General features: G+C 50.1%; 1 protein-coding gene across 2 annotated transcripts; it reads right to left on the bottom strand.

Annotated features, from left to right (window-relative positions):
• Positions 1 to 1483: 1483 nt before the first annotated feature.
• Positions 1484 to 27838, bottom strand: L1cam (L1 cell adhesion molecule). Of its 2 annotated transcripts, XM_057760371.1 has the most exons (29): positions 27689 to 27838; positions 17495 to 17689; positions 14383 to 14397; positions 13419 to 13524; positions 13006 to 13205; positions 11806 to 11928; positions 11534 to 11704; positions 10811 to 10922; positions 10503 to 10687; positions 10219 to 10350; positions 9948 to 10091; positions 9252 to 9363; positions 8989 to 9155; positions 8731 to 8887; positions 8295 to 8419; positions 8029 to 8139; positions 7602 to 7799; positions 7286 to 7356; positions 6894 to 7116; positions 5648 to 5763; positions 5261 to 5462; positions 5048 to 5170; positions 4789 to 4962; positions 4525 to 4644; positions 4258 to 4419; positions 3764 to 3901; positions 3387 to 3459; positions 3280 to 3291; positions 1484 to 2917 (listed from the first exon to the last, which is right to left on the bottom strand). In XM_057760371.1, the coding sequence occupies exons 2-29, from the start codon at positions 17568 to 17570 to the stop codon at positions 2686 to 2688; spliced, it is 3780 nt and encodes a 1259-aa protein (XP_057616354.1). In that variant the 5' UTR covers positions 17571 to 17689; positions 27689 to 27838; the 3' UTR covers positions 1484 to 2685. The 2 variants fall into 2 exon arrangements, 1 of the variants encoding a protein (XP_057616354.1); XR_009056493.1 differs by lacking the exon at positions 14383 to 14397 and having other exon boundaries at positions 3280 to 3459.

Below are 27838 nucleotides of genomic sequence, written 5' to 3'. Positions count from 1 at the left end.
CTGTAATGAGGTCTGGTGCCCTTTTCTGGCCTGCAGGCATACAATCAGACAGAATACTGTATAAATAATAAATAAATATCTTTTAAAAAATGAAAAAACAGCTAGGGTAATGCAGTGGCAGAGTATTGTTCGTCTAGTGTGGAGGTTTGAAAGAAAATGAACCCCCCAAAGGAAGTGGCATTATTAAGAGGTGTGGCCTTGTTGGAGGAAGTGTGTCTCTGTGGGGGCAGGCTTTGAGGTCTCTTTTGTTCAAGCTTCCCTCAGTGTGACAGTCAGTCAACTTCCTGTTGTCTGCAAGATGTAGCACCCTCATCTCCAGCTCCACATCTGCCTGTACACTGCCATCCTCCCCTTTATGAAGATAATGGACTGAACCTCTGAAGCTGTAAGCAAGCCTCCCCCAATTAATTGTTTTCTTTACAAGAGTTGCCGTGATCATAGTGTCTCTTCACAGCAATAGAAACCTTAACTAAGACAACTAGCAAGACTCTAGTTCCCAGTACTGGGGGCGGGGGGTGGTGGTCAGTGAATGCCTGGAATCCCAACACTCAGGAGGTAGAGTCAAGAGATCAGGAATTCAAGGGCAGCCTTGGTTACATAGTGAGTTCCAGGTCAGTCTGCAGGAAATGAAATCCTGTGTGTGTGTGTGTGTGTGTGTGTGTGAGAGAGAGAGAGAGAGAGAGAGAGAGAGAGAGAGAGAGAGAGAGAGAGGGAGAGAGAGAGCGCGCGCTTTATGTTGGCTTTCCATTGGTTTAGGTGGCTGGATACTCTCTCTCTCTCTCTCTCTCTCTCTCTCTCTCTCTCTCTCTCTCTCACACACACACACACACACACACACAGGTTTGCGGTTTGCTTGAACCCCAGGTGCCAAGTAGACACTTGATGGTGGGTTTATTGGCTGTGTCCTATTGGGTAAGAAAAAGGTTCCAAGGTACAGGCCAGGAGGTTGCTGAAGGCTCCAAGACTTCAAGGCCCTCAGCTACACTCTGCCCCTGTGTTTACCTCCTTTAGGAATATGGGTTTGTAACAGTAAGAACTAAAATTGATATCAAGGGGCTGGAGAGATGGCTCATAAGTTAAGAGCACTGCCTGTTACTTCCAGAGGTCCTGAGTTTAATTTCCAGCATCCACATGGTGGCTTACAAACCATCTATAATGGCCTGCAATCATACATGCAGAAGAACACTGTATACATACTAAATAAATAAATAAATCTAAAAAAAATTGATATCAAGAGGCCATCAGTAGAAAGGGGGCCTTAAGGCCCTAGGTGTGATAATAACACCGAAGGGTGAAGATAACAAGGCCTGGTAGTGGGCTGGAATGCCCAAACTCTGGGAAGAAATAGGAAAGGCGGGATTGGGGCTGTGGGACAGGGTTGAGCACAGACCTCAGGACATCCCCTGCTCAGGGATGGAACTTCCACAGCATGGTATAGCGGAGTAAGTGCTCACTCAACAAAATGATGAAAGGTTTCTTCATTTCCAGGTTTTTATTTGCCTGTTATAATTCTGATATTATGTACATATATATATATACTTTTGTTTTTTTGTAGCGGGCTCATCAACAGACCAAGCAAAAGCACACAGGGAAGCCACAGCTGCACTGAGAGAACCAATCTTTGCTTTCTTCCCCTTTTTGTCTGCTTTTCTTTTTCTTGGTGTGGGACCATCAAAGCTAACTGCTATAAAACAGAGAAACCACCTAGAGACTCAGACATCTGCTTACACACTAGTGGCATATGGGCAAAGGGCAAGGGCAAACTTTCAAAGTTATGGTGTATTTACATTCCTAACGTGGGGGACAGGGGAAGGGACTGAGGACAAGAACTGGGGGCAGGCAGGGTTGCAAAAGGGTCCTGGGGAATGGCTGTGGCAGGGAGAAGCCCAGCCAGTGCCAGTAGGAAGAGGTGTGCCTATCTCTGGCAGTGACAGAGGCCACTTTGATGTTGTCTGGTGGGTACCGAAGTCAATGTAAGTGCGTGTGTGTGTGTGTGTGTGTTTATGTATGTCCTGAAAAGTGGAACAGCAAAGGGAGGAGGGTGTGAACCCAGTGTACAAAGGTGAGGGAGGGACTCTGGGCTTTCCAGATGGCCTCTTTTATGCAGGTGGCCAACTTGCCCAGTTCCCTATCCTGATTGGAGCAAAAATGGCAAAGAAAGGGGAGCAGATGGTGGAGACAGAGTTCTGTCCCCAGTCAGGCTAGCCAGGGAGTAGCTGGAGAAAAAAGAGGTGCCAATCTAGTCCTGAGGAGACCCCATCATGCCTGTCTCCAGTTAGAGAGTGAGAAGACAGCATCTCAGAGATGCTTCAGAGGACACTCCTTTGTCATCTCCCCCAAACTGTGGCCTCCCTGCCTAAATGGGTCGGCAAGGCAGCACCTGAAGATCCCTGATATGGGAGTGAACTGCCCCAAGCTGGGGCAAAGCAGCGTATGCCCAGGAAAGGGTGCAGCTGGGTTTTGGCAATAAAAGGGTAGCGGGTGCTTAAAAAGGTGACTTGAAGCCACAGTTCCTCTCCACTGCTCCAGTCAAGTCTTCCATGGGCTATGGAAAGAGGAAGGGGCCTCAATCCCAAGGTCAGCAGGTAAGTGTCATGGTGCATAGGCCAGGTGCCTTGGCCCCTCGGCTCTCCTGCACCTCTGGCCCTTGGCCCAGCTTGGCCTGCCTCACCTTGCTAACCCTTACTATTCTAGGGCTACTACAGGGTTGATAGGAGAGGTAGCCCCTGAGCTGTCATTGCCTCCTGCTGCCTCCTTCTCTTTTTTGCCACTGTACTGGCCGATGAAAGAGCCATCCTCATTGAACTGGACGTCCACACTGCCCCCATAATCGGCCAGGCTGTCATCACTGCCTAGGGGTTTGATGTCTCCATTAAGAGATGGCTGGCTGCTGCCGAAGGCCTTCTCTTCATTGTCACTGTAGGGATAGAGGATGGGAGAAGGAGATATGTTGCAAGGGTCCTGGCAGGAGACCCCCCCCCAGCAGTAACCCTAGTAGGTTCTTGCCCTCTTTTATTTGCCTGACCCCACAGGAAATCCTGAACTCATTTTGACACACTTCTGGGAGATCAGGCTGTATGCATGATGCCACAGGGCCTGTGCCTACTACTCCTGGGGCTTTTCTTGGGGTTAAAGGCAGCCAGGAGGGTGACAGGTGGCCCAGCAAGTGGGATTTTAGCATGAGAATAGCTAGGCATTGACTTCTCCCCAAAAGGGCAAAAATGGGGGTCCTTCTCAGTCCCTGGGCTCTAACTGTACATCCCCACTGTTCCACCTTACCTCTCCAGGGACCTGAAGTCACCCCGAAGCAGAGAAAAGAGAGAGGAGCTGGGTAAGAAGAGGTCAGGCAGAGCCCGGTCAAAACCCCTGTTCCTTCCCCTGCTCACCTGTATTCGCCAAAGGTCTCGTCTTTCATGGGCCGCGCCTCAGAATCCACCTGAGTGTCCTCCTTGTCTTTCACTACAGACATACCAGGAGTCAACTTCACCCCCAGATTCTGAGTCCCTTTGCTGTGAGAGCCCCCAGCACTGTCCTGACAGCACTTAGAAGCCTTCAGAGTGACCTACCCAACCCATGAGGGTCCAGCTGTCACCGGCATAGGCCTCTGTAGCCGCAGCCTGGGAAGATGGCAGCCTTGGCCTATGGTCTGAATCCCACCTCTATGACTATGCTTATCCTGCCATTCCCAAGCTGGGGCTCTCGGGGCAAGGTGGTTCTTCTCTACCCTCAACTGCACCCGAACCTGTATATTTTCCAGAGTTACCTGAGTACTTGCCACCCTTGCTGCGCTTGATGAAGCAGAGAATGAGCAGGATGAGGAGCAAGAGAATGATAGCGCTGACAAAGGCGATGAACCAGCCCTCAGAGGCGAAGCTACCTGTAGTAGAAACTCGCACGGGGCCTGAAGGCACAGTGCGGGAAGGAGACAAAGTCCAGACCCTGGGATGAGCTATGCTGCCAAAGGGCACACTACATTTATTCCTAAGCTTGAGCAGCAGTCTCTGAGTTAGGGTCTGGTGCTCAGGACTCACTTGAAGCTATAGGGGGCCAGAAGGTGCCTCAGTAGCAGAGGAGAAGGAGAGAGGGAAGAGAGCCCTCTGTAGATGGTATAGGGAGAGGTACACTGTCCAAAGCACACTCAGACTTGAGGGAGCTGAGAGCTGTGCAATGGATCATGGCTGCTAAGGGCTGCATGCAACAAACCCGGCAGTGGTGCCCAAGGCTTCCTGGCATTAGATGGTGGCCCCAGTGCCTCACCAGTGCCATTTGTCTTCACAGCCAGATAGTGCAGGACCACCTTTTCCTTCATCAGGCGGATCTCATACTTGGTGTCAGGCTGTAGGTCCCACTGTGTGTAGGAGCTCTGATTGTAGCTTACATACTGAGGCTGAGGTTGGCGGTCAGGGCTCACTTTCCCTTCTGCAAAGCACAGTGGCAGGGGACTTAGCAGGAAGATTGGGGACACCTTGGGGTCAGGGGACAGAGCCTTGGCTCCCTGGCCCAGGAATATCTTTCTGCACTCACCTGGCAAAGCTTTGAACCAGATGTGGAACCTGAAGTTGCACTGGCCCTCCCGAGGGACCCAGGAGACCACGCTGTAGTTTTCCCCTGCTGTGACTGAGATATTGCCAAAATCTGGCTTGCCTGGAGAATGTAGGAGCAGAGGGGACCACACGGCCCTTCAAAGGCCCGCTCTCCTTAGCTTATCCCCCCCCAATCAACCTTCTCCCTGGGTCAAGCAAGGGAAGCCCTCAAGGCTAACATCCCCAAACCCTTGTACCAGCTCACCAAACAGGGCCATGGTGCCTCCTTCACGCACGATGGCCTCACCAGGGCCCTTCTGGGTGGTAGCTTGTAGCTGGAAGCGGTACTGCAGATCGGGGTTGAGGTTGGTGAGATTATGAGTTCGGAGCTCTGGGTCCGAAAGGTTGAAGAACAACTGTTCCTTGCTTTCCCCATCCACTGTGGAGAGAAGCAAGGGGCTGGCTTAGTGCCTCGGGGGCCTTTCTGTGTCCCCGAGCCTCCACAGCAGGTACAGTGCACGCACAGGGGTGATAAGAGAGAAGGTAGCCGGTGAGCACTCCGTTGTGGCTGAGTGGTGGCTGCCAGTGCAGTAGCAGGCTCGTGTCCGACTGGCACTCCAGGTGTAATGCCTCAGGGTGACCAGGCACTGTGGAAGCACAGAAGGGTAGCAGGTCCTCACCTGAGTCCAAGGAGAAGGGGTAGGGGATGTAGGCACAAGGTGAGGTGTCAGACTCACCTCCCTCTGGGGTGCTGAAGGTCCATTCACTTGCAGGTCCCAAGCCTCGCCCATTAAAGGCCTGTACCTCCACGTGATAGGAGCTGTAAGGACGCAAGTCACTGAGGATGGCACTGGTGGTGTTGGCAGGTACCACCATGTGGCTTTTGTGGACATGCCTCTTGCTGTGCTTTCTCTGACTGCCTTTCCACCAGTATGTCACCTGTACAGATGGCCAACAGATCTCACAATGGGAGAAATCATTCAACACATGATCCTCACCACTCTTCTCATAGGCCCTTTCTTCCAACCCAAGAACTTTCAGGAGAGCTGCTCCCAGATGACAGACTCCCAGCCCTCGGTCCTATCCCATCCTTCCTTAGCTTTCCCCATATCCCAAATCCTTACATTGTAGCCCCTGAGGTGGCCCTTAACCTGGGCCAAGTCCACGGGCCTCCATCTGACCAGCACAGTGCTTGAGTTGAAGATTGTGATGTCTTCCAGCTCAGGGCTCACCTGGGGGTCTGAAAACAGCCACTTATTTGGAGAAGACACAGGCCCCCACCTGAACCAGCAGGCAAGACGCCTCGAAGGAAAGGGAGCTGCATGCTACACAAGGTACTAGTCAGTGAGGAATAGGGCTCTTCAGGAAGAGAGCAGTAACTTACACAGAGAAATCATACAAAAATCCTAAGTGGGTGCTCAAAATTACCATTTGGTGATGCTCCAGACTCAAGGAAACCCACAAGGCATGGGATCATGCTCTGGTAACTGGCTCTTAACATGCTGGGACTGAAGTGAGTTGGATTCTTTTACGTTTTGAAATATTTGCATATACATAATGAGATGTTTTGAGGATAGATTCTAAGTAAATCCACAGCGTTTCTCTCTGTCGTTAGGGCTATCCTGGAACTTACTATGTATCCCAGGGTATCGTCTAATTCTTGCCTCTGCTTCCAAAATTCTAGAATGACACATTTAGCTTAGCATATACACATACATATATGCATATATATACACATATATACAAGACCAGGCTGGCCTCAAAGTATGTATGTAGCTAAGGATGGTCTTGAACTTCCAATCCTCCTGACACTACCTCCTGTGTGCTGGGATTGCAGGGGTACACCTCCATGCTTGCTTTATATGGTCCTGGGGATCCAATCCTGCCTTCATTATGCTAGGCTAGCACTCCACCAAATGAAGTGTATCCCAGCCATATATACATCCTACACTATTTTTAGCAAGCCTGTGTTTTCACTGATCCAACAGAAAAAGTCGAGTGTGGAATTTCCCACTTAGGGTGCTATATTTCAGCTCCAATCTCAGAGTTGGGATTTTCTGATGAGGGATGCTCAGCCTATACCAAATATTCCCTGAATCAGAGAGAGGAAGTACTGTGGAATAGTGGCTACTATTTTTGCTAATGGCAGACATGCAGCAATTTGAGCTGTGCAGAATTTCATAACATTGCAATATCTATGGGAATGCATGCCCTTGACTGTAGGAATTGCACACTGAAGCACTGAGAGGTGGGAGCTGACAATGGCAAGTGGGGGATGAAATACACATGTGCACAGGCTGACATGCATGAGGATTCTGGCCACCAGCCTCTGCACCCCTTGGCATGGGCCAGGCCCACTCTAGTACTCACAGTCTTCCCCTGAGTAGCCAATGGTGACCTGGGGCTCAGGGCCCTTGCCCTGGTTGTTCACTGCCTGGACTTTGATCTCATAAGGCACAAAGGTGGAAGTGTTAGACACCACCAGGAAGGGGTCGCTCACGGTCTGTTCCTTCCAGGTCTCCTGCTTGCCCTGTGGGCGCCACTGCACACGGTACTGAATCTGGGGAGCATTCCAATCCATCCACCGGAGGGGCTGGAGGAGGCCAGCAGAAAAGAAGCCCATTGGCCAAGGGCTCCCATCTTCTGTGCCTTGTCCTCCAGGCCAGATATTCCCCAGACATTGGCTTCCTCTTTAGCACAGTCAAGGGACAGCTGGGTCCTGGCTTCATGTCCATAATGTAAATCAGGGTAGGGACCCTCACCTTCCATGTGATGACCATATTGTTGGTCTCATTCCCTTCCCCTTTCACATCCACAGGGTTCTTCTCTGGGGCTGGAAAGTAAAGTGTCAGCCTATCAGTGCTGTAGCAAGAACGAGGAACAAATGGCCCACGCTGGCCCCTGAAGCAATAAAACAGCAGCCGCAAGAGTGCAGCACAAACTTCCCTGTTGCCCCCTGAATCCCTGGAAGCAGAGGGCATGGGCACAACACCTCTCCAGACCCTCTCCACAGAACCTGGATCCCAATGACTGGCACTTCTTCCAGGTGATCTAGAAGAGGGTACTGCCTTGGCTTACCTGCTTCAGGTGTGACCACAGTCTCAGAGACAGGGCTGGGCTCCCCGGGGCCATATTTGTTGATGGCAGTGACCCGAAAGGTGTAGTGGACATAGGGGGACAGTTTGAGGGTGGTAGAGGTCTGATTTCCTGGCACCTTGCCCAGACTGTACCATTTCTCGGGAGCCATTTCCTTGTCCTGAAATTCAATGTCATACTCTGCCAAGAAAGAAATCCACAGTGGAGTAATGAGCATATGACGTAGCTTAGTGAGGAGGGCGAGAAGGAGGAGGGTACTATAAAGGAACACAAGCACCCTGGAAAAACAAGCATGTGCCTCAGTGAGGCAGGCCATCCTGTGGCTATGGTTCTGGAAGAGAGGAGGGTCCCAGGAAGAGGGAGAACTGTCCAGGACAGTGCAGGGGGATACGACACTCAGGTCTCTTACTCTCGATGGGAGAGTTGTGGTCTTCAGCAGGGCTCCAAGATAAGTGCACCTGGCTCTGCTTCAGCAGGTGGCGGTCAAACAGTTCCAGGTGGGGCACTGGCCCAGGGCTCCCTGCGGGCCACAGAGAGTGGATTCTCACTGAGAGTGGATTCTCTGGCCTTATCCATAAGCCCCCACCCACAACTCAGAATGTCCAGCAACAGGCGCCTGGACATGGTAGACCAAAAGGAGGTACCCTTTGTACCTAACACTATATTAGAACTTACCCACCACTAAGAGCTGTGCCCTGCTCTCGACCTCATCCAATTCAGTGCTGGCTACACAGCTGTAGTTGCCCTGGTCACTGTAGTCCAGGCTCTGGATGATCAGCTTCCCATCTTCTATGAAATACCTGTGGAGGGGGCACACATGCCCTTGGCTAGTGGCAGATTCAATTTTCCTGTCATTCCTGCCCCCTTTCCTTGTCCCACCATGCCCCACTATGTTCTCTCTCTGAGCAGTAGTGCCTCCTGCCTGGACAAGGCTACAATGTCTGTCTCCCAAGTTTTTTCGTTCTGAGCCACCATGTGGTTGCTGGGAATTGAACTCAGGACCTTTTGAAGAGCAAGCAATACTCTTAACCTCTGAGCCATCTCTCCAGCCCCCAAGTTTTTTCGTTCTGCTTGCTTCTACCTATCTCAGTTTGGGGCTGGGGATCCTCACTTGTCACTGTCCCCGCGTTCCTGGAGGTCTCGGCCATCTCCACGCCAAGTGATGCTGGCCTGCAAAGAGGGGTCAAAGGAGGCCTGGCATATGAACGTCACCGTTGCACCTTTCTTCTCAATTGCACTCCTGGGCCCCTGTATGATCTGGGTTGCTTCTGAGAGGAGCAAAAGCGAGAGGAAGTCACTTTCATGTTCTCCACAGACTTTAACCTTACCTCTTAGGAGGTCTACCAGTCATGTCTGGGCATTATCTAACCTTTAACCTGCAGGTTAGCCAAAATGGTCACATTATTCTGGTCATTCGCAGCCTGGCAGAAATAGCGTCCAGTATCATTGGCCTGGAGGTCTCTGATACCCAGGGTCCCATTGGCATAAGGGAAAAACCGTTCATCCTGAAGCACCGTGGTTCCTTCCTCATCCACCCTAGAGCAAGCAGAGGGTCTGTATTGAACTAACCTGTCCTCCTAGAATCCTTAGATGAGGATATATCTTAGAAGCCTCCACAGGATGAGCACTCACCACTGGACACTGGGAACGGGAGCTCCAAAGGCCTTGCACAGCAAGTAAGCAGTGCTGCCCTCAACTGCCATGTACGTCTGATTGTCTTTTGTTAGGATCCTGGCTGGCAGTTCTAGGAAATGAACAGTCTCAGGAAACAGGATAGGTCTAGAGGTCCCAAGTATGGGGGAAGTCAGTGACTCCCCAGATAGCACACAGACCCCCGGGAGTAATGCTCCCTGGCTTCCCCATTCCAGGCTGTCCCTCTTAGCCTTGGTTATGTGGTCTCCTTAGCCTTGCGGGGACTCTAGTCACCAGGATTCTCCCAGTTATTTGGTCTCAAAGAGCAACCAGTGTCTTGTCCAAAGTCTTTCCTGCCCAGCCCGCAATCTCTCTGGGTCTCTGTGACAGAAGGCATCAGACTATCTTGGATTACATCTTGTCCAGGGTACACCTCTGCTCAGACATGATGACAAGATCCTGTCCTTACTATGACTCCCACGCCCAACTATTGTGAGGATGAAGGAGAAATGGGGCGAAAGTCTTAACAAGGAGCAAGGCAGCTCCAAGAAGCTATAGCTGAGTAGTTTTGGTGGACTGAAGGGACAGAATGGGAGCTATGAGGCAAAGATAGGCAGGTGGGTGGGAGAGAAGAAAGGACGGGAGAGGGAAGGCAGGCAAAAGGTAGGCCACACAGCCTGCTGACACAGCACTCACGGACAACATAGATGTAGGCATTGGCTAGCAGGAGCCCATGTTGGTTGCGGGCCTCACACTGGGTCACCATTGTGTCACTTGGTTGCACGTTACTCAGGATCAGAGACCCCTGCTCAATCCGGTACTTCTGGTCCTTGTTCACCTCTGTGTGCAACAGGCAGGGCCCAAAGGCTCAGGTCAGAACATTGAGCTGTGCTGAGACCCCTCGTCACCCTCCTTGATGGTTTCCTGTATTCCCCACACACCCAACCACTGCTGAGGCCCTGCTTACTCTCCATAGACATTCCATTGATGCTCCAGGTGATCTCTGGCTGGGGCCTGCCCTGGACTTGGCAGTCTAGGCGAGCAGTCTCTCCTGGTCCATACAAATGGCTCTGGGGCTTCTGCAGCCAGTATGGGGCAGCTGAGCAGAAGGAGAGAGCCACCTAAGCCTAAAGCCTGCTCTGGCCCTTAGTGCAGGCCCTGTCCTCTCTCATGACAGTGGACACTGCAGGCCATCTGAAAGCCATTTTGAGGAGCCTGTGATGGCTGGGAAATGGTGTACCAGGCTCATACCTTCCACAGTGACATAGTAGGCATGCCGTGCACTGCCCAGTGAGTTTTCAGCAAGGCAGGTATACTCTCCATCATCCTCCTCACCCACATTGAGTAGCTGTAGGGTCTTATTGTGGTTTTGGTAGATAACACGGTGTGTCGGCATAGGGTCACTGGGGTGCAGCCACTTGATGGTGGGTGTAGGGCTGCCCAGGGTCACAATGCCAAGGGAGAAGAGAAGGGAGAGATAACAAAGCCACTCAGTTCTAAAGCCTAAGCTTCCTGGGGTCACCCAGCCCCAGCCCTCCACCCTAGAAGCCCACACTTACTATCCCTCAGCAATACATTCCAGGATCAATGACTGCCCCTGCAAGGCCACCAGGTGGCTGCTGGAGTTTGTAGGGAACAGCAGGCGTGGCTTCCGGTCAATCATGCTGTTAGCTAACAGGAGAAAGGGAGTGAATCAGCAGACTTGGAGGACTCAGACATCCCAGTGGGCCCCTAGGCCCTTGCTTGCTCCTATGTTAAAAAGAATGGCTGCAGGATAAAAAGTATGCCTAACATTCAAGAGGCCCTGGGTTCCAGAAAAAAAAAAGATGCCCAATGGGTATGGTGGCCCTACCTGTAATATCAACATCCATTCATGAATTTGAGGCAGAAGAATCATTAGTTCAAGAATCATTGGGTTATAGAGCGAAACTATTTTTTGTTTATAAACTGTGTTTTAGCAGTGTTTGGTAACACATGACTACAATCCCAGCACCTGGGAAGCATAAGCAGGCAGATTTCCATGAGTTCAAGGCCATTCTGATTTATATAGCAAGTTCCAGGCCAGCCAGGGCTACAGAGTAAGACTCTGTCTCAAAAAAATAAAAAAGCATAAAAAGCATGTCCATCTCTGCCTTCACCACATGGGAAGGGGGCCTCAGTGCATAAAGTTGAGAGCCATACTGCTTTTGAGGATGTATGGGATTGTGTGTCTCTTTTTGGGGGGGCAAGGCTGGAAGTCAAGAAAAATGTGAGATAGGGTTATCAAAGCTTCTGGGACTCACTGGGCTTGACCCGAAGGTCAATAGGTTCCTTCTGAATGATGGTCCGGGTCCCAGGGAAGTGGGCATTGCAGATATAGTCCGAGAGATTGTCTGAGGTCAGCACATTGGCAAAATACAGGTCTCCGTTCTGGCCCATGGACACCCGCTCATCTTGTTTGATGTGTAAAATCTCTGCAGAAGGGATAAGGGATAGAAGTGAGAATCTGTCGGAGAAGACCCCAGCCCTCAGCCCCCATGCCATGGCCCAGGCAGCAGCTCCTTCTGACACCCACTGCTGTTCATCCAGTAGATCCTGAGTGGGGCTGCACTGGGTGGAGGGTTGCAAGGCAGAACTACTGACTCCCCTTCCTCCACTTCCACAGGCTTTACAGTCTCCTTCGGCCACTTGGGGGCACCTGGAAAGGACAGAGGCTGACACTCTCATCCTTGTTAAAACAGCTGAAGACAGGAAGAAGGAGGAGGGAGAACTGTCTTAGTGATTTGCAAGGGTGTGAAAGGGCCAAGTGGAAATTCATATAAAGGGAGGCAAAAATTCTGGATGCCTCTGAGGCTTATAGTGGAGATGGGGGTTCCATGGCAAAGAGATGGTGAACAGAAGGTCAAGTGGCCAAGAATGGTTAATCCACCACAGTTCCCAGCTCTCCCACCCACCCCGAGGAAAGGACAAGAATGGCAGGGGGAGGCTGAGGTGCAGCAGTGGGGGAGGGGAGCTGTGAAGGGATGCGGGAGTCACAGACCCTTCCATCATCTTGACACAGGAAACCATGGTAACGGTTCCCAAGGTAACTGAAGGGGCAGGGAAGGGAGAGGAAAGTGCTCAGGAGGTAGAAAGCTCATGGAGGATGGAATGTAGAGGAAAAACCCCAGGGAAAGGGCGACACAGATAAAGACAGAGCCCTAGAGCAGGAACCAGGAACGAGAGGATGGAGAAGCCAAGTTAGAGATGCTGTGGAAGAGGAGTGGAAGGCAGCAGAGACCAAAGAAGGAAAACCAAGGGAAGATGAATGGCAGAGATTGACAGAGATGAGCTAAGAAGTAGAAAAGGAACCCAGGCAGAAACAACAGTCACAAAGCCCAAGCCAAGGAGTGACTCAGACAGAAATAGGTGAAGGGCAGACTAGACCCTTAGGCAGTCACCCGCCCGTTCAACCAGGCCACAGCTCCCAGGCCACCAGCATCAATCACAAGGTGGGCACTGAGAAAGACTGAGAGAAGGAAGGGGCAATGAGGTGATCCCAAGTTCAGTGGAGATGAAGAGGTGACAAGATGGAGTAGACTACTAGAGAAAAGAGGAAGGGGCAATGGGACAGCTGGGGTGGGATGAGGGCTACCAGGGTACCCAGGTACTTCAATCACCACACAACCAGCTGAGAGGATAGCAGTTGTCAGCCAGGCCCCCACCCAACCTCTGGAATCTAAGGGCCTTCCTCTTAGGTACCCCAAGCCCTCCCTGGCCCTGCAGTGCCTCGCACCCTCAGCCACAAGCTGGATCTCGTGGGACATGGCAGTTCCTAGCTTATTGCTGGCATAGCAGCGATAGATGCCCTGAAACCTCTGGGCAAAGCTGTTGTTGCCTTCGATGGTGAAGGATCCAGAATAAGGTGCCTCATGCACCACCACACCCACTTCTTCCTTGGGTTTGAAATGGATGCCATCTTTCGTCCAGCGGAACCTGTGGGCAGAGCATGGATGAGAAGTCCTGGCACCCAAAACATGCTGCAACAGGATAGGGCTGGAGGTTATGAAGCCCCAGGGGGTGGGGCCAGAGTGGGCAGGGACTCAAGGTTACAGCCCAGATCTGAGGCTTCTAGACTCAAGTCAGGGAAGCTTGTGGGCTAGAGGTTGAGGTCAGCAGTCAGAGGCTCAGAAGATGAGGGTTACTCACTCCACTTGAGGTCTGCCTCTGGCCTCACATTTGAGGCTTATGTCATCTGTTGGGAAGACAACCAGGCGCCGTGGAGACTGTTCTGTGATGACAGGTGGCTCCATCACTGGAAACAAAATAAGAAAATTGGGTAATTTATGCCTAGTTGGTACCATGGCCTCAACCCCTGTCTCATCCTGAAGATACCAGGGTCCTTAAAAAAATCCATGGCCAGTGAGGATATGCATATAAGGAGAAGCTAAGAGACACAAGGAATCAGAAATGTGCACATGAGGAACGGAGAAAAGATAGCATCTGTTCTCAGAAGCTAAGTACGACTGGTTAGTACTTGGATTAGAGAGACAGAAAGAACAAAAAGTTAAGAAAAGAAAAGAGAGAAAAAAGAAAAAACAATTCCAGTCCAGCTGTAGTGGTGCACATAATTAATCCCAGCACTCAGGAGGCAGAATCAGGAAGATCTCTGAGTCCGAGGCCAGCCTGGTCTACAGAGAGAATTCCAGGACAGCTGGGCTACACAGAGAAATCCTGTCTTTAACCCTCCCAACTCTCTCTCTCTCTCTCTCTCTCTCTCTCTCTCTCTCTCTCTCTCTCACACACACACACACACACCAAACAAACAAACAAACAAACAAAAAAATGACACAGAAAAACAATTCCTAGTGGGAAGACATGGCACCAGAGAGACAGCAATAGAAGCAGTGTGAGAGTGGCAGAAATTCCAGCAGAAGCAGCGAGAGAGCAAAGATGCTAAACTCAGGTGAGAGAAGAAGCCAAAAGGAGCTTCTGGACTGAGTTAAGGGACAAGGGATCTGAGCCAGAAAAAGCTCCCAACCACACCCACTTACAGCACTAAAAGAAAGCAAAGTGACCTCCAATATGCAGGACAGAGGTGTGCTGGCTCAGCCCAAGGCCCCTCCTCCTCTCTCTGTGACCTTCAAATACATACTCCCACTCCTCAACTTACCATGGTGTCCTTTATCTGAGAATCCAGACAGCAAGGGAGAGAAGGGAGAGAAATGCTGAGAACAGTCACAATAGGGTCCAATGGCAGGAGAAGCAAGCTGGAGCAGACTCCCATGGAGAAGAGAAGCGGAAGGGTTATGGTGGTGGTAATAAGAGGGTACAGGCTGGGCTGAGCAATGGCAGGTAAAGCTCAGGGGTCACTGGACAGAATCTCTAGATGGCACAATGTCCAAGAAAAAAGATTCCACTAGATGGAGTCCCAGGATCTGTAGGTCCAGAAATACAGAACTTTTGCCTTTAGTAAAGAGTGCTCAGGCAGTGGTGGCACACGCTTTTAACCTCAGCCCTTAGGAGGCAGAGACCAGCGGATCTCTGTGAGTTAGAGGCCAGCCTGGTCTACAAGAACTAGTTCCAGGACAGCCAGAGCTACACAGAGAATCCCTGTCTCGAAACACCAACCAAACAAACAAACAAACAAAAACAAAAGACTGCTATTATAGTCCCTGGCAAGGTTGGGTAAGGCCTACAAAACTAACCTTCCAAGATGCCTTGGAAGGTTTGGAGGCAGACAGCCTGGCAGCTGGCACCCTCCCCGCTCCAGCCCACTTCCCTCCTAATCCAATTAGTGCAGTTCAGTGTTTTCAATTAGGAAAGCCCAGCCTTCAGAGCCTGGCGCCCCTCCTCCTCAAGGCCTCCCCAAAGGCCCTGCCAGCATCTGAGTCTCCATAACCCGCAGGACCTGTGCCAGTGCTCTTTCTTCCTGTCCTTCCTCCCAGGAGGCCACTGAGCTCCCTAGGGCAGAGGAGCTGCCCCAAGCCCAGGACTCTACTGAGCAGAAGAGGAATCGAGGGAGGGGAGAAGAGGAATAGGTACAGTGGGCTAGCTCTGAAAGCACAAAAGACTCCAATTTCAGCATAAGGCTCCCAGAAAAGAAAAAAAGGTCTCCCTAGGAACAGCACAGAGGTCTATGAGCTGGGGAGAGGCCAATTTGAGAGCAAGAGACTGACAGCAGTGACAGGATGAGGGGAATCAACTGAGTGAAAGAAACAAGAGAGAGACAAAGGGGGCTGGAGAGGCTGGGGAAGGAAAGATGGGTGGTAGGTCTCAATAAGGAGGCAACACGGCTGCCTGCTGTGTCGTATCAGGGTCAGTACCAAGGGCTGCTCATTGCGCAGGGCAGCCTTATCGAGCTGCTGTGATCTCTTGGCCTAGCTGTTTGTCTTCACTGCCACTTTTTCTAAATTATCCCTGCCCCCACCACACAAAGACACATCCAGGCAAGATGAACCAGTCCATCTGGCAGCAGGATAGGTTGATACTCAGCATAAGCCTTGGCACTTCAGATTAGGAGGCAGACCTTGAAAGACAAGTGAAAGGCAGAGAGGGAAGAAGGACCACTATATGTCAGTGAATGTGCAAAAGTTGGGGTCTAGCACAGGCGTGGATGTCTGGAATGTGCATGTCCCGTGTCTGCTGGTGTATGTATTAAGGCCTTCCTAGAGCACACATGTATACTTGTCTGGCTGTGCTTACATCTCAGTGCTGGGTTGTGTATATAGTCCCCCATGTCTGTGCAGATGACTGCTCCTTTAAGTGTAAATCTTCACCTGTGTGTGTTTCTATTGCTGTGTCCCATTACATTGACATCTTTGAATCTAATGGGATCAAGTGTCTGGCTCATATTTCCAACCACACTTATAAGTCCCTAAGCAACTCTGGTGGATAAGTGGATGTGTAAGGGAGTAGCCTCAATCTCTGTGCCACCAGTGTCTCTTCACCTCCTCCAAAGCTCACCTGGCTTGGCTCCTATCCCATTCTTAGCATATTCTTCCCCACCTCTGCTCCAGAGCTTGTCTCCCTTTATGTTCAGACTCAGAGACAAAGATGACAAAGTGGACAGGGATTAAAGTCTGGCAACTCAATATGCATAAATGCCATCATATATGGCACATCATATATGGTTCTTTCCTACAGGATGACAACCACTTAGAGCAGTGTGAAAACAACTCTTGCTGAAACTTAGGAGGAAATTCCATCGTAGCAAAATTACTACTCATCTGAGAACATACACCCATATATCCAGCCCACTACAATGAAACGTTACAGGAAAATACCTCAACATTTCCACAAACTTGACCTCTAAATAAGTTAAAGTGACTCACAAACTTACTCGAATAGGAAATTAAAATAATCTCCAGCAACAGTCATCTGGTCAGTTAAATACATACATTATACACACACAAATACACAAGCCAATCCAAAAGCTTAGTCTCATTCTACAGCTAGACTCCACAATAGCCATACACTTACCTGTGATATCCCCCAAGCATCACAGACACCCGTTCCAGCCCTTTCCATTGCTTCCACCAAATAATTACACACCAAAAAGAATTCAGATGGCAGTTGAGTCAGGCCCTGGTCTTTTAAAGGTGCCTTTTCTTGTCTCAGTTAAGAGATAAGAATACCCAGGGCCTCCCAGCACTTGGGAGGCAGAGGCAGGCGGATCTCTGTGAGTTCGAGACCAGCCTGGTCTACAAGAGCTAGTTCCAGGACAGGCTCCAAAGCCACAGAGAAACCTTGTCTCGAAAAACCAAAAAAAAAAAAAAAACAACAAAAAAAAAACGATACCCAGGGCCCAAGATGAGAAAGAACTGAGATCTTAGTACTGTCCATTCTCCTCGCTGCCTCATCCCCTGGGGTGTGTTTGTGTTTGGAAGGAATGGAAGCAGAAGAGAGTAGGCTAGGAAGGGGTGTGCATTCTAAAAAAAAAAAAAAAAAAAAAAAGAAAAAAAAAAGAAAGAAAGAAAAAAGAAAAAAAGGAAGGGGTGGGTGTGCATATTAGAGGAGAGCAAGGTTAAGGTCCCAGAAAGAGGTCTTTTGCGCTGTCTGCTGTCCGTGGTGCTGGAAGCATGCATGTCCCTGTCCACGGTGCTGACATGCACCACGCTTTCCTCCTGGTCCTTCTAAAGGTAAACAGTGTCCTGAGTACCTCTTGTCCACCCTATGCTAAAGGAGTGAGGGCTAAAAATGGGGAGAAAGTGAAGAGGCAAAAGATAAAGAAGGGCTCAGCACAGCAGTGGGAGGAGGTGCCGAAACTTCCTCCAGCTACTCACATTCGTCAGGAATCTCTATGAGCAGGCAGGGGCTGCAGAAGAGGAGAGGCCACACGTACCACAGCGACACGACCATCTTCCTAGTACCGGGGCAGCTCGGTGCAGCACAACTGGTTGGAGTCCACTCACCCTCCCGCCGAAGGGAAGGAGGTTAGCAGTTGACTTACAGTAGGTAGCTGCTGACAGTGGGGGGCACTGAGAGAAGGGAGGAGGGAAGGTGGGGGAGGAGAGAGGAAGAATGATGGAGCAGCCATTAATGACTAACATCTGGGCAAAGCCCAGATCTTGGCCCCTCCCTCAGTCCCGCCCCCAGATGGAAACCTTCCTCCACTTTTCCTCCTTTCCCCTCTTTACACAAGCAATTCTACCCTGGAAGGTGAAACCTGTAAGAGACCACCTTGGTTAGGATTCCAGATTCCCTTTCGTTCCTTTCTCTTGGTCTGTGCTTTCCTGCCAGCTGCCTCTCCAGTATCAATTTGTTGCCCCAATTAACCCCTCTGTGGGTACCAATAGCCATGTGTGTCTTGATACACCTGTGAGCAGGTGTCCAAGGACATGTGTGTGGATGCAGATCTGCATGTGGGGAGTATTTATGTGGTTATGTGTATGCATTCACAAGCATATGTTGTTTGTGTCTGAAGGAATCCATGTGCAGCTACTAGCTTTTTGTGTGACTGAAAGTACTTGTAGACAATGAATCCCTATGACTCCTACCTAGCTCACACACGTGTATAAAGAACTTTGCTTGTAATTTTATTATCTTTCCAAGAGCTGAATGAACTGGGCAGTGGTGGCACATGCCTTTAATCCCAGCCCTCAGGAGGCAAAGGCAGGCAGAGTTCAAGGCCAGCCTAGTCTACAAAGCAAGTTCCAGGACAGCCAGGGTTCTTACACGGAGAAACTCTGTCTTGAAAACACAAACAAAAGCCGGGCGGTGGTGGCGCACGCCTTTAATCCCAGCACTTGGGAGGCAGAGGCAGGCAGATCTCTGTGAGTTCGAGACCAGCCTGGTCTACAGAGCTAGTTCCAGGAAAGGCTCCAAAGCTACAGAGAAACCCTGTCTCGAAAAACCAAAAAAAAAAAAAAAAAAAAACCACAAAAAATCAACCAACCAACCAAACAGACAAAGTAATAATAAAGTCAAGTCCTCATGGTGAAAAATATTGCAAAGAATGATGTGTATACATTATCCTATTTATGCCATTTCATACAAAACAAAAGAAGAGCTGACCCCTGAGAGCTGTTTGTGCCTACAAGCTGGAAGCTTGGGGAACAGGATAGGAAAAGTGGAAATGGGCCCAAGATAGCTGTATTTCATAGAACAGACTCAAGAAAAGGAAGCGAGGATGAGGGATGAAGCCTGGAGAAAGAGAAGAAAGCACTCCCTTGCTTCTCTTCAGCCCCCAGAGGTCAATAGTGGGAGTTATGGCCTCCCTACTGCTACATGTTCTAGGCCAGGGTCAAGGCAGGGCCATAAAAAGCTTTGGGATATTTCCAAAACAGTGTTTCTAAGATCTCTCATGTCTGGTAGTCTCAGCACCTGGTTCTTTTTTTTTTTTTTTTTAATCTTCAGAGTTCAACTGCTAGATGCATCCACTTCAAGAGAAAGTTATTCCAAGTGTGTTTCCATGGACGCAGTGGGGCCCAGAGACTGGAGTTCCAAGAAAAGGATCAGGAGAGGAAACAGATGACTAAGAAAACAGGCCACTTGGACTGACATAATAGAGGCAAGGGTGTTGAACAAATGAGTATGCAGTGCTGGGTGACTGAGCTAGAGGCCCTGAACCCCAATCTGGATGCTCTCAACAAATCCATCTAACCGGAATCTTATCAAAGAGCGCCTCATCTAGAACACTCAAATGTAAAAAGCCAGTAAGGAGGACTTACAAGATGGTTCTGTGAGTAAATATGCTTTTCAGATAAAGCCTGATGATATGAGTTTGACCCCTGCAACCCACAGAATGGAAGGAGAGAACTGATTCCCATAAATTGTTCTCTGATTTTCAAGTAAGTATCATGACAAAAACACACATAAATTAATAAATATAAAAGAAAAATTAGAATACCCAAAAGATAGGTCAAGAGTCCTGGGGCTGGAGAGATGGCTCAGTGGTTAAGAGCATAGCCTGCTCTTCCAAAGGTCCTGAGTTCAATTCCCAGCAACCACATGGTGGCTCACAACCATCTGCAATAAGGTCTGGTGCCCTCTTCTGGCTTTCGGCATACACACAGATAGACTGTTGTATACATAATAAATAATAAATAAATATTTTTTAAAAAAAAGTCCTGGAATGCCATGTTAAGGCATCTGAACTCCATTAGGACAGCTAGGAGTCACAAATCGATTTCACACAAGGGGGTGATCTGAGAACAGCAGTCAGCTTGTAGCTTTGCCCTCCAAAGCTGGTGAAGGTGGCAGAGCACCAGGGTGGGTCAATAGGGCTGGTCTGGAGGCCAAGGGAATGACTTGAACACTGGGAAGTGGAAAATAGTCCAAACCTGCAAGAGCTGAGCTGAGCTGGGGCCCAGAATGGAAGAGAACAGTGGTTTTGTTTTACCAACACCTCCCCCAACAAAGCCAGTGCTAGCAGGGCCAGGCAGCCCCAGGCAGCCTTAGTCTTGACTTCAAGGCCTGTAGGAAGCAGTAGGAGACTCAGATCAGAGAGCAAGGGATCAAACAACAGCCTTGGGAACTATAAGCCCTGGTCTGAGGTGGAGGGGCTTGAGAACTGGAGCAAGGGAAGCTCAAAGAAGGACTGTCCTGTCTAGGGGCATGCTTTGATGCTCTGTGTATTGAACTGATGATTTCTATCAAGCTACTTCCTCATTTTTCTTCCAAATCTTCAATCCCAGAATGGGGTTTGGTATACATGCAAAGTGAGGAGCAGGGGCTGGGAATATGGAGTTGCCCTTGCATGTGCCCCATCCTAGATTCATCCTAATACCCACACATTCAATTTATTTTTATGTCTTCTAGTATTTGTCATCTCTCTTGCCACTATGCTGGGTACTCAGAGACAGGCAGAAAGGAGCCAGAAGACTGAGAAGCCTTTGACAGATGGGAAGGGGCTCTCCTGTCTCCCTTCCTACTGCTGCTGTGTCTCTGATCTCTCACCATTCCTCAGGCAATTATAGAGAGAGCTAAGGTTGTTAGCTCAGCAGGCCCTGACCCCCCATCAGCACGATGGAGGGCAAAGGGGATGGTAAGTGTTCCACAGATGGAGCCAAGGCCCAGCCTGCCAAGGGTGACAGACAAAGTGAGAAAGAGGCAGGAGGGAGCAGGAGAGTCTGAGAAGCAGGGTTAGGGGGATGGTAACAGATGACAAAGACAGCTGTTAGAAGACTAGATAGCCAAGAGATAAACAAGCTGGAGAAATATGGAAACAGAGACCTGGGCACTGGGGACAGGAAAAAAAGAGGTAAAAGGAATACAAAGGGTGACAGACAGGTGCAAAAATAACTGCTGAGAAATGGCAGAGAGACAAGAGGGATGGGTGTGTACACCTGTGTGCAGGCCACAGCTGCCTCCTTCTACAGTGGTCCCAGTCCCTGGGGGAAGATGGTGCCAGGCAAGGGGCAGGGAAGGAGGGACAATGAGTCTGGGTCAGTGGAGGGGGGGCTTCTGTGCTTGGAGGTCAAGCTGAGTGTAGGAGCAGGCCTGAGAGAGTACAGATGCTGAGCACTGAGGCCAGAGAGACAGCAAAGCACCACAATGACAATGGAAAGCCCCTGTCCACTTGTGGCACTGGGGCAGGACAGTCATAAGACAAGATAAATGATTCCCTGTTAGCTAATGCACATGTGCCAGAGAATAAGTAGAGAAGGGCTATGAGGGAGAGAAGCTCCCAGAGCTCAGTGGATCCTTCTATGAGTGCTGCTGAGCACATACCAGTGCAGAATAGGCAGCTGCCTGGCTGGGGAAGGTGCACACAAAAATCATAGGCACAACAGTGTGTGTGTGTGTGTGTGTGTACCAATCATGTATATCTATCACCGTGTACACCTCTCACCGTGTTGTGGAGTGTAAGACAAAGGTGAGTATGCACCCATCATTCTAACTACCTTGAAGCAAATCTCATATGAGCAAGGAGGAGAAAGGGTGCAGCAATCAGTGGGAGAGACAAGTCCAGGAGATGAAGATCAAGATCACAGGCGCACAAGGCAGGGCTCAGAAACAACTCCCAAGGAGCCTCACCTCTGCCCTTACCTTAGCTGCTCTGTGCCCTGAGTCCTGTGGGGAGCCCACTTGTCTACACCACGGCATGGCTGGCCAAGCCAGTTGACAGGGAGAGGCCTGTGAGATCATATAACCTGACTGAATCCTGAGCACACACACACACACACACACAGCCACACACACTCCAAGGATGCTATGCAAATGCACTTTAAACACACGCCTAACCGCTCTTGGACTGCCATTGCCAGTCTTTCCCAAAGGAGAAGAAACAAAAGGGTCTTTCAAAGGTGGAGCAAATAATATCTAAACCTCTTACTCTGTTTCTAGAGGAATGGGATCAGGCCAAAATGGGAGCCGTCCTGGGGACTCAGTGTTCTCAGTACTATGTCAGAGTCAGAATGGGTGGCAAGTCTGTACCTCAGGCCTGGGAGGAAGTAGGAGAGTTTTGGTAACTCATCAATATGGACATGAAGGTATAGGTGTCACCTAAACCCTATGCATTATGCCACTTTAAGCATCCCCACCCCATAGGCTTTGGCTGTGGGTTTCTATGGTGATAGAGTCTGACAGGGAAAGTCTTCTTCTAACCTTCTGGGTTATTTAGATAATCAGAATACATAAAGACTTGAGGGAGCCTGCATGGGTACCTGGAAGTTCAAAAGTCTTAGACTCCGTCCTACATCTTCCCTAAGGGGGACTGGAAAGAGTATACCCCATCCAGCCAGTCTTTCTTATCCCAGCCCCCTCATCCTGCCTGAGGCGCCCGTCTCCAAGGCAACTAAGGCTCACCTGTTAAGGACCATTCTCCTTAAGTGATGGGAAGGGAGCAGATGGAGGTTAACCCTTTGTGAGGAAGGGAGGGAGGATCCTCATCGTTGGCTGGTCCCACCCTACATTCCCTCAACCATGATGTATATCAGCTCCATTTTCTTAAGTAAACTCATAACACCACCTACCAAGGACTCTTCTAAACACTTTTCCACAGATTCATTTCATTAGCTCCATTTGACATGTGACAAAACTGAGACCCAAAGATGAACTGTGTGCAGAGTTGCCATAGGTACTCAGAAAGGGTGGAGTTTGAAACAGTGTAGAGGATCCTGAAGTTGTCAAAAGCTCCTCTAGCATCCTAATTTGTTCCTATATGGCCTCCAAGCCATTCTGTCTCATAGGGAAGAGCTTATTTGCTAGGCAAATGTAGGAGATGAGTAAGTGCCATGTAAGCAACAGCATGCCTTCAGGGAGCAGGCCTAATCCCCAAACAACCTATCTGCCCCTCTACTTGGCTTCCTCTTAGCCTGAAGTCCCATGGATTTCCTTGTCCTCTTTCTGATAGCTGGAATCTCAGCTTGCTGTTACCTGCCTTGCAACCAAAGGCTCACAAAAGGTCCCTCTCTCCAGCTAGAGCTCAGGAACAGCAATGGCTCTGTTTCTGTACGGGTGATAGAGACCAAAATCCAGCCTTCCGAAGTGCTGGAGGCAGAGCTATGAAGTAGCAGGGGGTATCAGGGTTCTCCTGGCCCTGGGTTTCATGGGTCAGATAGGATGAGACTCACTGAGGGGCTTCAGGGGCCAGGTCAGAGGAGACTATATGGATCCACTCCTTGGTTGAGGGGCCACTAGACAAGTAGGCAACCCATCCGAGTAAGATGTGGTGAATGGAGCAGCAGCTGCTTGTCTCCGGTTCCGGAATGACTCCTGGAAATGTCTCAGACACTGCCAGGCCCCAGCAGACCCTTGGGGCTTCTACTCCCAAAGGGTTAAAGGGAAGAAGAGGCACAGGAAGCCTAGGAGTGGACAATGGTGCTTCTGTCCTCCCTGTGGCCTGAGCATTCCTCAGGCATGAACGAAGCCATCTGGGGAGGGGCCCAAGGGAATAGCCCCTTCCACTGAGACCAAAGCCTGGCCCTGGCCAGATCAAAGGCTTTGCCCCCAACAAGAACCAGTGCTGCATCTGCCAGCCACCACCCCATCCCACTCTCCCAATGTAGATCTTGTTAGGGACACAAGAGAATGTGTATGTGTGCACACTGTCTCTCAAGAACATGCATAGAAATATACAAATGTTCACAGACAGCCAAATAGGAGTCCCATGCAGGCAAACAAGACTAATGGAAGTTACACAAATACACACATGTGGCCAGATACATGAGCCTCACACATGCAAATAAAAAGACTAGAACATGTACACACAGGCCCAAAGGTTCCCAGCAACCAAACTCCTCCATGCAAACCTCCAGACTAGGGCTACCTTCCCCCATCCCATTTTTCCCTGGCACTGTATGCTTTAGACTGGATTTCTGAGGAATGAGGGCACTCCTAAAGAGACAGTCCTCATCCTTCAAGCCTCATTTTCAGACCAAAACTGAGACTGATAGGCTCCAAAGTTCCTTATGTACAAGTGCATATTCTGTTACCTTCCTGCCCCACCCAATTCCTGGCTTATGCAGCTGCCCCTGCTGGGTTTAGGAGCCAGGGACTAGCACAAACTGCTGAATGCAGACCAAGTGGCCTTGAAGCTTTTCAATCTGGAAAAGCTGAGGCAAGCTTCTGGGGTCTTGGGTGGGGGATAGTGGACAAAGAAAAGCTTCCAGAAAGGCCAGCAGAGCAGATCCTTCCCCTGGCGAAAGAACTCCCCGCCCTCCTCTGACTCCTCCCTCTCCCTTCAACCACAGCCTTCAGGAAGCCACAAAGACCCTGTTGATTTTAGGGAAGCAGGCAGGATGGTCATCAGATGCTTCTCTCTACCCTCCAGGTCAGACAAGGTCATATGGGGGTGTCTAGCCCAATTTATGGGCATGAAGACAATTAAGGTACACTAAAGGTCACCCCTATTACTGGGTCTGGCAACGCAGTGCCAAGCTCACAGTCATCAGGAGCTCCTGAGAGAGAACAACACTTTAGGGGAAGTAGGGAGTAAAGCAAAGAAATACCAGATCAACAAAATGCCAATCAGATAGAGCAAGGAGAACCAACTGGAAAGGGAAGTGGACAGGCAAAGGCAGGGAGGAAGACAGAAGAGAGGAGGGAAGGAGAGGGCTGCATCTCTCCCCCTCCACTGGCAAATGAGAAAGAAAGGTCTAATGAGAGGATGACAGGGTGGCAGCAAGGAGCTTGGGAAAGCAGAAGAGATGACCAGATTAGAGCAAATGGCAACGGAAAGGTTATAGGGTCTAACGGGTGGGGCCACTGAGGGTCCATTCTAGTTGGCCCCATACAGGGACCCAAGCCCTGCCTTCCCCATTATGGGAGCAGATGACAGGGCAAAGATGCTTCCGGTTGGGATACTAGTCCTGGAATTCAGACCCATTCCCAGTGCCTGAACTACACCTTGTCCACAAAGGGAGGCCTGGCAGATCTCTGCATGGGACCTCAATTCTACTCTATAACCTGAACACACGTGGTCTTGGAGCTACTGGCAGTGATAGGATCATTGGGCTAGGTCATTCTGAAAGGTCATGTCACCCTCTCAGACCTGAGGAGCACCTAGTTGTTGCAATTTTGGGTGGTACTAGGGACTATTTGCTTTGAAAGAGACCTTGAATATATCAGTGACCCACCACTGCTGAAGATCAAGTTTGGTGTCACGGCACAAGAAGGCTGAGGCAGGAGCATTGCTGTGAGCTTGAGATCAGCCTTAGCTACATATTGAGTACTAGATCAGTCAGAGTTACAGAGTGAAACCCTGTCTCAAAAAAAAAAAAAGAAAAGAAAGAAAGAAATTGAGAGGCAGAGGCAGGCGGATCTCTGAGTTCGAAGCCAGCCTGGGCTACACAAGGAAACCCTCTCTCGAAAAACCAAACCAAACCAAACCAAACAAAAAACCCCAAAATGCAAATAAAAATTGGAAAGAATGGAATCGATGGGGGCTGAAGCTCAAAAAAGGTAAGGACCTGATTGTCTCAAGTCATTGATCTGGGTAATAGCCAATATAGCACACTCATCTGTCCCCTTCACCCTTCCTAGCCGATCATGGCCAAGTGCTTCCCATGGAAAGTGCCTATCCCTCAGCAACAGAAAGAGTATAGACTTGTGGGAGGCCAAATGGAGAGCATAGCAGGGCTTCCTTGTCTGCTGGCCTTACTTCACACTGTCTTCCATTTCCCCTTCAAATTATCGTGGAACAAAAAGAAAGAAAGTAAATTTGTATTTCATATGGACAAGGATGGTATTGGTGACTGGTTACTTTCATGTGCAGTCTAGTCCAAGCAGACACTCAGCAGTGTGAACCTGTCTAGCAAATGGCTACCTGCCCTTTGTCGCTGAGTTCCTGGGCAGTCATTCTGTGAATAAACCCCATGCCTGGCTACCTTGTGCCATGGTGTTCTGCAGAAGACTAGGGGCTGGGCACTGGGGGAGAAGCCTCTTGAGAGTACGTGGTAGCAATCCAGGAAGGCTGTGCTGTGTTAAATACTGAACGTGTTTCCCTCTCCCTAGTAATCAGATCACCAGCAATTCCTAATTTCTTTTGTTCTCCTGTGTCTATTTAAAATGTATTTCAATAAGTTTTTCCTTTGTATTTAAAATGTACTGTAACAAGATGTATTGCTTTGGGGATTGTATACACAAACAAATAAATAGAGAATTGGAGGTATTGGGATAGGACAAGGAAGCAGAGAAGTGGGGAGTTCCCAGTTGCAGCCCTAACACCAACTCACCATGTGGCCACAGACACTTGAGAGTGACTGAAGGCTTGGTGCCTGACAGTAAGCATGTATACAGTGCTACATAGATGTTGAGCCAGATGAGAGGCTAGGTTTTGCACGTCCCACCACCTGGCAGCAAGGAGCCCATCAGAGGTGAGAGGCCCTGGGCAGGCCCCACCCTAGCCACCCTACTAAAGGACCATAAATGAGGGAAGAAAGCCTGTTGGATCTTATTCACCATAAGGGCCATGTGAGTCAGCAGAGATAACATTGGGCTGCCAGCAAACCCAATCAAGTCATCTTGAGTCAGGCCCCAAGACAGATAGTGGTCCTGCCTCCTTGAGACAGGCAGTGATGGGTAGAGGTTCTACATAGTAGGTCAGGGACAGTGGGTTATACCTGCTGTTCTTTACAATACCTGTAAATCAATGAAACTCTGAACCAGGCAGAAGGGAATAAATAGGGTATGGAAAGCTCTCCCCTCCCATAATTAAACAGAGACTGTAAGATATGGCAATGGCCAAAATTGCTGCAGTTTCTACAGAAAAGGGTCCCAGGCACCTTGCTTCTAGAAGTCCCTGGTCCTGAGCCAATGAGGCCCCTTTTCCCTATTCCTACCTGATGGACCCATGATCAACACCCATATGTACCCAGAAGCACATCTCTCCTCTCCTAGCCTTTATTGGCCAAAGAACCTAAGGGAAGAGGTTCCCTGCTGCACCTGAAAGGAGACTGGCTTTGCATATCATTTGAGGGGATTCCCAACAGGAATTTGGAAAGGAGAAGGTGAAGAACAAAGCCCCCTCCCCACCTTGGGGCAGAGGAGCAGGCAGCGCCCAGCCCTCCTCTTCCCTCTCTTTCCCCCACTGCCAGGAGCTTTGCTCAGTGTCTCTCACACCCTGCTAGACACTGGGTTATTCCAGCAAACAGGACCTTAAATGGGGGGGGGGTAAGAGGAGCAGCCACGCCCAGAGCCACACCCCACGACGGTCGACTAGGTTAGAGGGACATTTTGCTGGGTTCACATTGCTTTCCTCACACACGCACACACCCATAGGGATATGCCAACTTCAGCCCCACCTGCCCATACAGAACCTGTCTGACCACCCTTGTGCCCCTCCCTAAGCCTGCTTTTGAGGTGCCGCCCAGTTACCCCTCACCTGTCGGGCTCTGGCACCTAGCCACTTTGCCCTATCACTCTCCAGACTGCAGTGCCCAGAGCCCGGTGCCTAGTATGGGTGGGGCTCCAGTCTCCCTGCCCTCTACCGAGGCCAGCACGAAACCCCCTTGTACCTCTGCCGGAGGCAGGGTTATATCTGGAACGTAGAATGGTCGCTGCTGCGGACAAGGGGACAAACCAGCCCGCCTTACCTGCGCCGCTCGGGTTGCCAGCCTAGCCCCTACGCACGCCGGCCTCGGACTCGACACCCAGCGCCTCCGTGATTCCGCTGCCGACGCGGATGCTGCTGCTGCTGCTGCTGCTGCGGAGGCAGAGGCGGGCGGGGCGGCGTGCGTGGAAGG

The sequence above is a fragment of the Chionomys nivalis genome, chromosome X (assembly GCF_950005125.1).
Source record: "Chionomys nivalis chromosome X, mChiNiv1.1, whole genome shotgun sequence".
NCBI classification, from domain to species: domain Eukaryota; kingdom Metazoa; phylum Chordata; class Mammalia; order Rodentia; family Cricetidae; genus Chionomys; species Chionomys nivalis.
Note: the sequence above shows the minus strand (reverse complement) of the source record. Positions and strands in the feature narration are given on the sequence as shown.